Genomic DNA, 12,037 nt, shown 5'->3' with positions numbered 1-12,037 from the left:
CGATCCTCAGCAGCCTAATCCTGTCCTCAGCAGCCTGTCCCTGTCCTGAACCTGTCCTCAGCAGCCTAACCCTGTCCTGAACCTGTCCTCAGCAGGCTAACCATGTCCTCAGTAGCCTAACCCTGTCCTGAACCTGTCCTCAGCAGCCTAACCCTGTCCTCAGCAGGCTAACCCTGTCCTGAACCTGTCCCCAGCAGCCTAACCTTGTCCCGAACCTGTCCTCAGCTGGCTAACCCTGTCCTGAACCTGTCCTCAGCAGGCTAACCCTGTCCTAACCCGATCATCAGCAGCCTAACCCTGTCCTCAGCAGGCTAACCCTGTCCTGAACCTGTCCTCAGGAGGCTAACCCTGTCCTGAACCTGTCCTCAGCAGCCTAACCCTTTCCTGAACTTGTCCTGAACCCGATCCTCAGCAGCCTAATCCTGTCCTCCGCAGCCTAATCCTGTCCTGAACCTGTCCTCAGCAGCCTAACCCCTTCCTGAACCTGTCCTCAACAGCCTAACCCTGTCCTCAGCAGGCTAACCCTGTCCTGAACCTGTCCTCAGCAGCCTAACCCTGTCCTCAGCAGCCTAACCCTGTCCTCAGCAGCCTAACCCTGTCCTGAACCTGTCCCCAGCAGCCTAACCCTGTCCTGAACCTGTCCTCAGCAGCCTAACCCTGTCCTGAACCTGTCCTCAGCAGGCTAACCATGTCCTCAGTAGCCTAACCCTGTCCTGAACCTGTCCTCAGCAGCCTAACCCTGTCCTCAGCAGGCTAACCCTGTCCTGAACCTGTCCTCAGCAGCCTAACCATGTCCTAAGTAGCCTAACCCTGTCCTGAACCTGTCCTCAGCAGCCTAACCCTGTCCCCAGCAGCCTAACCCTGTCCTGAACCTGTCCCCAGCAGCCTAACCTTGTCCCGAACCTGTCCTCAGCTGGCTAACCCTGTCCTGAACCTGTCCTCAGCAGGCTAACCCTGTCCTGAACCTGTCCTCAGCAGCCTAACCCTGTCCTCAGCAGCCTAACCCTGTCCTGAACCTGTCCTCAGCAGCCTAACCCTGTCCTGAACCTGTCCTCAGGAGGCTAACCCTGTCCTGAACCTGTCCTCAGCAGCCTAACCCTTTCCTGAACTTGTCCTGAACCCGATCCTCAGCAGCCTAATCCTGTCCTGAACCTGTCCTCAGCAGCCTAACCCCTTCCTGAACCTGTCCTCAACAGCCTAACCCTGTCCTCAGCAGGCTAACCCTGTCCTGAACCTGTCCTCAACAGCCTAACCCTGCCCTCAGCAGCCTAATCCTGTCTTCCGCAGCCTAATCCTGTCTTGAACCTGTCCTCAGCAGCCTAACCCCTTCCTGAACCTGTCCTCAACAGCCTAACCCTGTCCCCAGCAGGCTAACCCTGTCCTGAACCTGTCCTCAGCAGCCTAATCCTGCCCTCAGCAGCCTAACCCTGTCCTGAACCTGTCCCCAGCAGCCTAACCTTGTCCTGAACCTGTCCTCAGCAGGCTAACCCTGCCCTGAACCTGTCCTCAGCATCTTAACCCTGTCCTAACCCTGTTTTAACCCTGTCCTCAGCTGCCTAACCCTGCCCTGAACCTGTCCTCAGCATCTTAACCCTGTCCTAACCCGATAATCAGCAGCCTAACCCTGTCCTCCGCAGCCTAATCCTGTCCTGAACCTGTCCTCAGCAGCCTAACCCCTTCCTGAACCTGTCCTCAGCAGGCTAACCCTGTCCTAACCCGGTCATCAGCAGCCTAACCCTGTCCTCAGCAGGCTGTCCCTGTCCTGAACCTGTCCTCAGCAGCCTAACCCTGTCCTGAACCTGTCCTCAGCAGCCTAACCCTGTCCTCAGCAGCCTAACCCTGTCCTGAACCTGTCCTCAGCAGGTTAACATTATCATAACCCTGTCCTAACCCCTCTATCTGAGAACCTGTCCTCAGCATCCTAACCCTGTCCTAACCCTGTTTTAACCCTGTCCTCAGCAGCTTAACCTTGTCCTGAACCTGTCCCCACAGCCTAACCACGTCCTCAGCAGCCTAACCATGTCCTGAATCTTTCCTAACCCTGTCCTCTGCAGGCTAATCCTGTCCTGAACCTGTCCTCAGCAGCCTAACCCTGTCCTCAGCAGCCTAACCCTGTCCTGAACCTGTCCTCAGCAGCCTAACCCTGTCCTGAACCTGTCCCCAGCAGCCTAACCTTGTCCTGAACCTGTCCTCAGCTGGCTAACCCTGTCCTGAACCTGTCCTCAGCAGCCTAACCCTGTCCTCAGCAGCTAACCCCTGTCCTCAGCAGCCCTAACCTGTCCTCAGCAGCCTAACCCTGTCCTCAGCAGCCTAACCTGTCCTGAACCTGTCCTCAGCAGCCTAACCCTGTCCTGAACCTGTCCTCAGCAGCCTAACCCTGTCCTCAGCAGCCTAACCCTGTCCTGAACCTGTCCTCAGCAGGCTAACCCTGTCCTGAACCTGTCCTCAGCAGCCTAACCCCCTGTCCTGAACCTGTCCCCAGCAGCCTAACCTGTCCTTTAACCCTGTCCTCAGCAGCCTAACCCTGTCCTGAACCTGTCCTCAGCAGCCTAACCCTGTCCTGAACCTGTCCTCAGCAGCCTAACCCTGTCCTGAACCTGTCCTCAGCAGCCTAACCCTGTCCTGAACCTGTCCTCAGCAGCCTAACCCTGTCCTGAACCTGTCCTGAACCTGTCCTCAGCAGCCTAACCCTGTCCTCAGCAGCCTAACCCTGTCCTGAACCTGTCCTCAGCAGCCTAACCCTGTCCTGAACCTGTCCTCAGCAGCCTAACCCTGTCCTGAACCTGTCCTCAGCAGCCTAACCCTGTCCTGAACCTGTCCTCAGCAGCCTAACCCTGTCCTCAGCAGGCTAACCCTGTCCTCAGCAGCCTAACCCTGTCCTCAGCAGCCTAACCCTGTCCTGAACCTGTCCTGAACCTGTCCTCAGCAGCCTAACCCTGTCCTGAACCTGTCCTCAGCAGGCTAACCCTGTCCTCAGCAGCCTAACCCTGTCCTCAGCAGCCTAATCCTGTCCTCAGCAGCCTAACCCTGTCCTGAACCTGTCCTCAGCAGCCTAACCCTGTCCTGAACCTGTCCTCAGCAGCCTAACCCTGTCCTCAGCAGCCTAACCCTGTCCTGAACCTGTCCTCAGCAGCCTAACCCTGTCCTCAGCAGCCTAACCCTGTCCTGAACCCTGTCCTGAACCTGTCCTCAGCAGCCTAACCCTGTCCTCAGCAGCCTAACCCTGTCCTGAACCTGTCCTCAGCAGCCTAACCCTGTCCTGAACCTGTCCTCAGCAGCCTAACCCTGTCCTGAACCTGTCCTCAGCAGGCTAACCCTGTCCTGAACCTGTCCTCAGCAGCCTAACCCTGTCCTCAGCAGCCTAACCCTGTCCTGAACCTGTCCTCAGCAGCCTAACCCTGTCCTGAACCTGTCCTCAGCAGGTTAACATTATCATAACCCTGTCCTAACCCCTCTATCTGAGAACCTGTCCTCAGCATCCTAACCCTGTCCTAACCCTGTTTTAACCCTGTCCTCAGCAGCTTAACCTTGTCCTGAACCTGTCCCCACAGCCTAACCACGTCCTCAGCAGCCTAACCATGTCCTGAATCTTTCCTAACCCTGTCCTCTGCAGGCTAATCCTGTCCTGAACCTGTCCTCAGCAGCCTAACCCTGTCCTCAGCAGCCTAACCCTGTCCTCAGCAGCCTAACCCTGTCCTGAACCTGTCCTCAGCAGCCTAACCCTGTCCTGAACCTGTCCTCAGCAGCCTAACCCTGTCCTGAACCTGTCCTCAGCAGCCTAACCCTGTCCTCAGCAGCCTAACCATGTCCTCAGCAGCTTAACCCTGTCCTGAACCTGTCCTCAGCAGCCTAACCATGTCCTCAGCAGCCTAACCCTGTCCTGAACCTGTCCTCAGCAGCCTAACCCTGTCCTCAGCAGGCTAACATTATCATAACCCCTGTCCTAACCCCTCCATCTGAGAACCTGTCCTCAGCAGCCTAACCCTGTTTTAACCTGTCCTCAGCAGCTTAACCCTGTCCTGAACCTGTCCTCAGCAGCCTAATCCTGTCCTAACCCTGTCATCAGCAGCCTAACCCTGTCCTGAACCTGTCCTCAGCATCCTAACCCTGTTTGAACCTGTCCTCAGCAGCCTAACCCTGTCCTCAGCAGCCTAACCCTGTCCTCAGCAGCCTAACCCTGTCCTGAACCTGTCCTCAGCAGCCTAACCCTGTCCTGAACCTGTCCTCAGCAGCCTAACCCTGTCCTCAGCAGCCTAACCCTGTCCTGAACCTGTCCCCAGCAGCCTAACCTTGTCCTGAACCTGTCCTCAGCAGCCTAACCCTGTCCTGAACCTGTCCTCAGCAGCCTAACCCTGTCCTCAGCAGCCTAACCATGTCCTAAGTAGCTTAACCCTGTCCTGAACCTGTCCTCAGCAGCCTAAACCTGTCCTCAGCAGCCTAACCCTGTCCTGAACCTGTCCTCAGCAGGCTAACATTATCATAACCCTTTCCTAACCCCTCTATCTGAGAACCTGTCCTCAGCATCCTAACCCTGTTTTAACCCTGTCCTCAGTAGCCTAACCCTGTCCTGAACCTGTCCTCAGCAGCCTAACCCTGTCCTCAACAGCCTAACCCTGTCCTGAACCTGTCCTCAGCATCCTAACCCTGTTTTAACCCTGTCCTCAGCAGCCTAACCTTGTGCTGAACCTGTCCTCAGCAGCCTAACCCTGTCCTGAACCTGTCCTCAGCAGCCTAACCCTGTCCTGAACCTGTCCTCAGCAGCCTAAACCTGTCCTCAGCAGCCTAACCCTGTCCTGAACCTGTCCTCAGCAGGCTAACATTATCATAACCCTTTCCTAACCCCTCTATCTGAGAACCTGTCCTCAGCATCCTAACCCTGTTTTAACCTGTCCTCAGCAGCCTAACCTTGTCCTGAACCTGTCCTCAGCAGCCTAACCCTGTCCTCAGCAGCCTAACCCTGTCCTGAACCTGTCCTCAGCAGCCTAACCCTGTCCTGAACCGGTCCTCAGCAGGCTAACATTATCCTAACCCTGTCCTAACCCCTCTATCCTCAGCAGCCTAACCCTGCCCTAACCTTGTCCTAGCCCTGTCCTCGGCATCCTAGCCCTGTCCTCGGCAGCCTCCTCTGTTGGTGCACATGGACCTCCTCAAGGAGCCAGTGTTCCTGTTTTCTTACACAGGAAGTCTGACAGAAAGGAATCCCACAGCGTTACATAAGAGCTTTTACGGGAGGGGGGCATGTAACCCACCGGGGACTGGCTGGCCCCTGCGGAGGTACTAAACAACAGAGCAGCTGTTTGGATGGAATGCAATGATAATATAAGGAGGATAACTAACGCAGCTGGGCCGGGCGAGCCGTACCGGACTGGCAAGACTCACACCTGACCCAGCAGACTGGCCTGGATGTAGAAGCGGATGCACGCCGTTACTTACCGCTTTAAACGCAGTTAAATGTGTAACAAGACGCCACTGGCCGTCGTCTCTTCTACACATCCAAACATTGCGGACTGAGGGGGGAGGCACAGCGGAGAGTACTTCTCCGCAGTCACCGTATCTCCTCCGCGCCTCGACGCCAGGCTGCTCCGTCCGGTATATGACAAGACATTTCTGTCCCGGAGAAGTGTCGTAGTCTCACCAGAGCTGCCGTTGACACAACAAAGGACACCGGACCGCCGTTAGTCCCGAGCACAGCGCTAATGGATACGCGGGGATGCCCGCCGGGGATGCTACGCCGCCCCTCTAGCGTCGCGGCTGGAGTCCAAGCGTCTGGCTGCCGACATTACACAACATCATGAAGCGTGAAGTGAGTCCGACTGCACCTTAAAGGGAAACACCCCGTCGCTCTGCCGGTGGCGGACAAAGGGCGACTGGAAAACTACACTGGTGGAAGCCTGTTTAAAGAAGCGAGCGGCTCCGGAAAGCTTCGCCAAAAACCGGCTCAAACCGTCAAAGCGACGTCCCCTTGTCTCACTGCTGTCAAAGATCGTTTATGTGGGACGGTCATTCACTCAATAGTAAATTGGACCTTCCTTCAGAGGAAAGCTGTCAGCCTGCACGGGCTGTGTTACAGTAGAAGACAGAGGGGACAGGTTCCAGCTGTGAGCCTACACAGGTGGTGTTACAGTAACAGACACAGAGGTGATGGTGTTAACGAGGGGCCCGATTTTGAAAATGTTGTCCCCCTGTCCGTAATTCCTAATAACAGGCCTGTGTCAAAACGTCATTAGACTTTACTTTCTGCCTTACTGGTATGTTGATACTTCATATTTTCTTTTATATTTTACACATTTTTGTTATTCATTTATTTTATTCATGCTACAATTAAAAAAAAGCTATGTATTTAAGAGTGTTTCTGAGACTTAAGAAGCTCTTTTTCTAAAAAAAACGAAAGGGTTTTTATCTTTTAAACCTTGCATAACAGGAGCAGTGCAATGGTCAGTATGGACATTGTATGATATTTAAACTTCAACATGCACTTCTGATAAAGAAAAACTGGATCTTTAATGGTCTGATTCGTGCCTTTGTTATCCTGTTTCAGACTGAATGCATGGCGCAGAAGACAGAACCAGAATTTTTGGAAGGTTGAATGTGCAGTAATAGTTTGGTTTTAGTCCACATTTATTACGCTTTCACAATGATTATTGCACTAACCAGGAGAGTAAAGAAAGCAACATTTATAATGAAAAAAAGATAATAGTGTTTTTACACAGTGGGCTATTCAGTTGGTTCACAGAATCAATTGCAGAGTGAGACCTCTGCTCTCTGTGCGCTCTCTGCTACAGAGGGCCTACAGGTAGTCCTCTGCCGCATGGTGGAGCCATAAATCATAGATCACCACAAGGACAGATCTAATACACTGCACCTCAATGGTCCAGGCTGATAGGGGCCCGTTTTTGCCATGAATATGTAATAGTTCAAATGTCGTCAGTATAGATGAGAAATGGTACGTACTGTTCCCTAATTTATCTCAAGTCATATTTATTACTCTGGAACAGCAGTCTGATTTAGAAGTTTTCGGGACTATAGAGTGGTGCAACTTCATCTTTACTGCACGTATTCTAAGTTGCTTTTCCCTTCTCTTCCAATACTGTAGTCCTGAGCAGAAAAAAAAAAATCTTGAAAATAGTGAAACGTCAAGTAATAATAATAAATAAAGATGACCTGAATGACAAGGAAAAAGCATCAAAACAAACCATTGATGCATTTATGCATCATAGTTTTAGTAATTTAAGGTTTCTAGTCTTATTGAAGAATATTGTGGTAATTTTCCTGGCACGTTGAAAGTCATAGAGGAAACTTCAGTATGAACTACATATGAATATTGCGGCTGCTTCATCTGTTGTTGACTTCAAAATATACCCATTTTTTTCATGAACAAACAACCATTGGTTTCCACAGACTGTTTGGTAATGACCGCTAAGCTACACTTGATGGCACCAACGCAGTTTGTTTCCCAGGAGGCAGTAGAGGAAGACTTTGGTCGTAGAGGACGACACAGAGTTTGATTTAAATTTAAATGTTCTCTTCCATGGAGCATCTGCACTGTAGGAGTCCTTTACACACCCAAGAAAGTACTTTTACCTGAGTCATAGAGGATGACTGTGCTCTTTTATTGTGATGACGGTGGAGACGCTGCCATTCATTTTAACAGAAAATCATCATGACATCATTTATTTCATGTTATTGTCTTCTGTCATGACAATGTGTTTGTGTGTCCCACAAACCAAAACAACGATGGCTTCCACTTCCCCTCTAAACACCAAGATAACACCGATATATGACAGATAATGAGTATTTGTGGTAAATTATCTCTTCTATCAGAAAGTTAGATCCTTTAAATCACTTAACCTGCAAAAAGGAAAGATGAAAAGTGAACAGTGCTCAACATGCCCTCTAGCAGACGAATCACCTCTTCGATGCCATGAAAAGCACTTCACACCACCACGAAGCCTCTGTCACTGCGGGGCTCTTTCTAGTTGATTATCTTGGTACCATCACTGGAAAGTATTTTAAATGTGTGGTGGGAACCTGCAGCTGAGGAAGCAGGCGTTTGACTGCTGAGTTGTGAACATGTGAAAATGTTGAAGCGCGGAAGTGCTGAAATAGAGGTAAAAAGTTTATGTTTCTGATGTTTGGACTAGATCTTGTGCTGTGTTTGTATGTTGCTATATTCGATCAGTTTCTGCTCTGGAGACAAAATTTTATCCGGCTGCTCATTTACTGCCACAAAAATATCTTAACTTGCCAGCAGCTATGAGAATGGAGCAGCTTCAGTGGGGCTGTGGTGGGGTTCATATGGTCTGCTGCTGTTGAGTAATTTGGAAGGGATTAGGTGAAACACAGTCTTTCTTCACTCTGTGGAGATGTTGCAGTCCTGGGACCACAGATTGCCCCACACGACGCTGCAGGACATTTCAACAGACATGGTCACACAACAAGTCATTATGTGCCTCTGAATACATGACAGGCCTGTGTCACACTTTCACTCTCCTTTGTAGATGAGGAGTTCATCGCCAAAGGGACACAAAGTTAATGTTTATTTGCAGGATAAAGTTAGTATTTTATATGTCATCTTCTAATAAACACAAAAACAGGATTCAGCATTGTGTTAACTTTTTTTGTACAAATAGAGATAAGTTTGTAGCTTGTAATATTACAGATGCACATTATCTATGCAGAACTGGACTCTCTGATCTATAAGCTAATGAAACACTCACACTCAGGGACTGGATGTTATTCGATTTAGCCGCTGTTTGATTAATCAAACTATTAACCTTACAGTGTGGGTGCTGATTAAAGTAGAGTTGTAATTATTATCCGTTCAGTCCAGTGAGTTGTAAAATTGCAAAAAAAATTGCATATTAACACTGATCATTTTGCAACTCAGATAGCTCTTTAACAATGTTTTTATGTTTTTAATAAATCCAACAAATGTCGGGTTTTGCTTAGTAATAATGACACATGACACATGTTTTTACTATGTAAAAAAAGTATAACATTTGTATAAGGGAGAACTGAACATCTGTATCCATGTTGCTATATTTGGTCTTTGTTGCCAAAAGGCAATTAAACAAAGCTGAAATTAGGTCAAAAATAAAAATTAGAATCTTGAAAATGAGATATGGAGAGCCAGCTGAGTTATTTTTGAATGTGGAGTCATACATCTCTTAGCTATTCTTACAGAGCATTGAAAGGTTTTACTAAATGATATAACTTTTATGTTGGGCGAAGATAAAAATAAAAAATGCCCCCCCCCATCTCTCTGTCCCTTCACTACCATCACAGCCACAGGAAGGCCCTGGCAGCCCAAAACACTGATACTATCTCTGTGCTCCTCATCTCTGTCCTCCACTGTGTCGAAATCTTGCCCATCCCACAAAGGGAAACCGCTGGTGCACAACGGTCGACGGCATGACGTCCGTTTCTGTGGGTAGACAACTTATGGTAAATAATGTGGCAGGTGCACGCCATGTACCCCGATGAAGGATGCAGTGGAGGATCAGTGAGAATAATAAAACATAATCATGTGTTCTTTAAATCAAAGCCTAATGGTTGTAAAGGCTGTCTGAGGAAGCTGTATCCTGTGTACTGTATGTATTTTCATGTTAAAGTAGGATCACCTGTCCAAACTTCTGTATATTGCACATGAAGGATTATGGTTTCTTACAGGCAAAAGCAATTTTTGATTTATTAAAGAAAATATTTGACAAAATATTGCTTTAACAATGTTCTACCATAAATTTATAAAAAAAAACATTCAGCAACATTAAAGTTGAAATCTTTACATATTTAAAACTGTCAAAATCATTTCAAGTAATCCCACACTCACTTAGAGTATTATACAGAGAAAGACACTTAGATTTCATTTAGTCGTCTAAAAACCACAGGTTGTTGTGAAATTCTGTTGGGCAACAACACTTACAATCATCCCTGACGATGACAAGAAGTATCAGGTAGATGATTAGGCAATGTTTGTTAAATCAAATCAAAGAACAACTCAGTTTATTGCAGAGAGTGGTCCTCTTTCAAGGATTATCCATATATGAAGATGCTGCTTTCAAGGGCCATCATTTGGAATTTGCAAACACAACTATGACCAGCTTCTTTGCCCTTTTTTCCTTCCCTATAATCATAGTCCTTTTTCACAGAACCTAAATTCACTCTGCCACTCGCTGAACGCTGCTATGTGCTCTCAGGGGCCTGCGTTTACAGTTTTTTTTTATGGTAACAGCATTTACATTCAGACCCAACACGTCTGCCAACAGGATATATAGTATAACAGTAACAGTACTTAAAGGTTCGCTTTTCCCTTTTTGTCCAGGTGTTTAATTAATTTCTTCAAGGCTCCAGTGTGCAGGGTCGTAGCCACAATTTCAGAAATACAAAATCCCCCCTTCCCAAGAAAAGCACCAAAAAAATTAAGTGTCAAACATTCATTTTTTGGGGATTTTTTTTACATTTTATTTATTAAGCTAACTGTAATTTTGTCTGTAAATTTGATTTCCCGACATAAAATGCTGTTTTGTTGACAAACTGTCTGATCACAGCTTAGCATCTGTAAATAGGGAGAGCATGCCTGTCAAGCTTTGGATTTCTCCACGTTTAAGTTTTGCATCTAGTGCGTCTGAAAGAAACAATACTCTTTATCTAAAGAGTTTGGAGGGTGGTGTCTTTTTTAGCCTTCACAAAACCAAAACACAAGAGCAAAAGTGTAAGGAATGGATTAAACAGTGTGTTTGTCTGCTCTAACGTAAGATGAAAAGGTTAGCATGTCTCAGTGTGTACTCAGTGGAAACTACAGTCCTGCCAGTGTGTTATGCTCTCTCTCCTCACAATTGTACAATCTGAAACTCTAATTAACCACTTTATACCTGGCATTACATCCCCACAAAAGCCTTCATTTTCAAATCTACTCCTCTACATGCCTTTTTGAAATGATCACAAATGTTTGCCTCTTTAGTGAAAGCTTAAAAAAAACACTAACAGGCATTTGACTTTGAATGTTGGAGATATGCTTAGACACTAGAAATGGATGTGATGCCTGGAACTGGATGTTAATGAGAAGTTGGTTTTCGACTATGTTCAGATACTGGACTCCCCTGATACTCCCTCCTCAGCTCCCTGCAGGTGTCTCTGTGACAGGATGTGTTTGAGAGTGTCCAGCTCCTGTGTCAGCTGCCCTATTCTCATCTGCAGCTTCTGGTTCTCCTCCTGCAGCTGCAGGGCTCTCTGCTGGGTCAGGAGGATCCTCCGGCGGGCCTTGTCCCGGCTCTTCCTCACAGCGATGTTGTTCCTCTCACGTCTCAGCCGGTACTCTGCGCTGTCCTTGCTGATGCTCCTCTTGGTCACTGGGGCCCTCAGAGTTGGCAGGAGGAAGGGAGAGAAGTCCTTGAGGTCACAAACACAAATGTGTTTAGGATGTGATTATGATTGATGATTTTTCTGCTCTGAACATTTTATTCACATTTCTGAGACATTTTAATCAATCGTGCACTTATCAAAAGCCTCGGTGTCACCTGCTGAGTGTTGGTGTTGCTCTGATGGTGGTTTGTGCTCGCTGCACTTGAGGTGTTGCTGAGACACGATGTTGAGTACGGCAGGTACGACAGTCCCATCATCTGCTCGGCGACTCTGTCCTCGCCAACCCCCCTCATCATTCCCTGAGACTGGCTGTATGGTATCATGTCCATCTGAGCCAGCTGACTGGTGGATCCAGCCTGGCCAGAGGTTATAGGGTTCATGGTGTGGACCTGACCCGGGTACGAGCTTGCCCACTCCTGGATGACAGAGGACACCCTGGAATCAGACATCTGGACGGGTTCAGAGGCAGGATAAGACAATGAGTAGGTACTTATCAGATTAGTATTTTACATAAAAATATGATGCATTGGGTCTCTGTAAATATAACTGTAAAGAGTAGGGTCTAGACCTGCTCTATATGAAATGTGCCCTGAGATAATCTCTTTTATGATTTGGCCCTATATGAATAAAATTGAATTGAATTGAAAAGAGAACCACAGTGAAAACAAAATTTTAG

General features: G+C 48.1%; 1 protein-coding gene across 1 annotated transcript; it reads right to left on the bottom strand.

Moving 5' to 3' along the window:
- Positions 1-10,495: 10,495 nt before the first annotated feature.
- cebp1 (CCAAT/enhancer binding protein (C/EBP) 1) lies at positions 10,496-11,810 on the bottom strand. The gene is made up of 2 exons (XM_040127512.1): positions 11,517-11,810; positions 10,496-11,388 (listed from the first exon to the last, which is right to left on the bottom strand). Exons 1-2 carry the CDS (start codon positions 11,808-11,810, stop codon positions 11,083-11,085), a joined length of 600 nt encoding a protein of 199 aa, XP_039983446.1. The 3' UTR covers positions 10,496-11,082.
- Positions 11,811-12,037: the final 227 nt, after the last annotated feature.

This window comes from Xiphias gladius, chromosome 5 (assembly GCF_016859285.1).
Source record: "Xiphias gladius isolate SHS-SW01 ecotype Sanya breed wild chromosome 5, ASM1685928v1, whole genome shotgun sequence".
In the NCBI taxonomy this organism is placed as follows: Eukaryota; Metazoa; Chordata; class Actinopteri; order Istiophoriformes; family Xiphiidae; genus Xiphias; species Xiphias gladius.
Note: the sequence above shows the minus strand (reverse complement) of the source record. Positions and strands in the feature narration are given on the sequence as shown.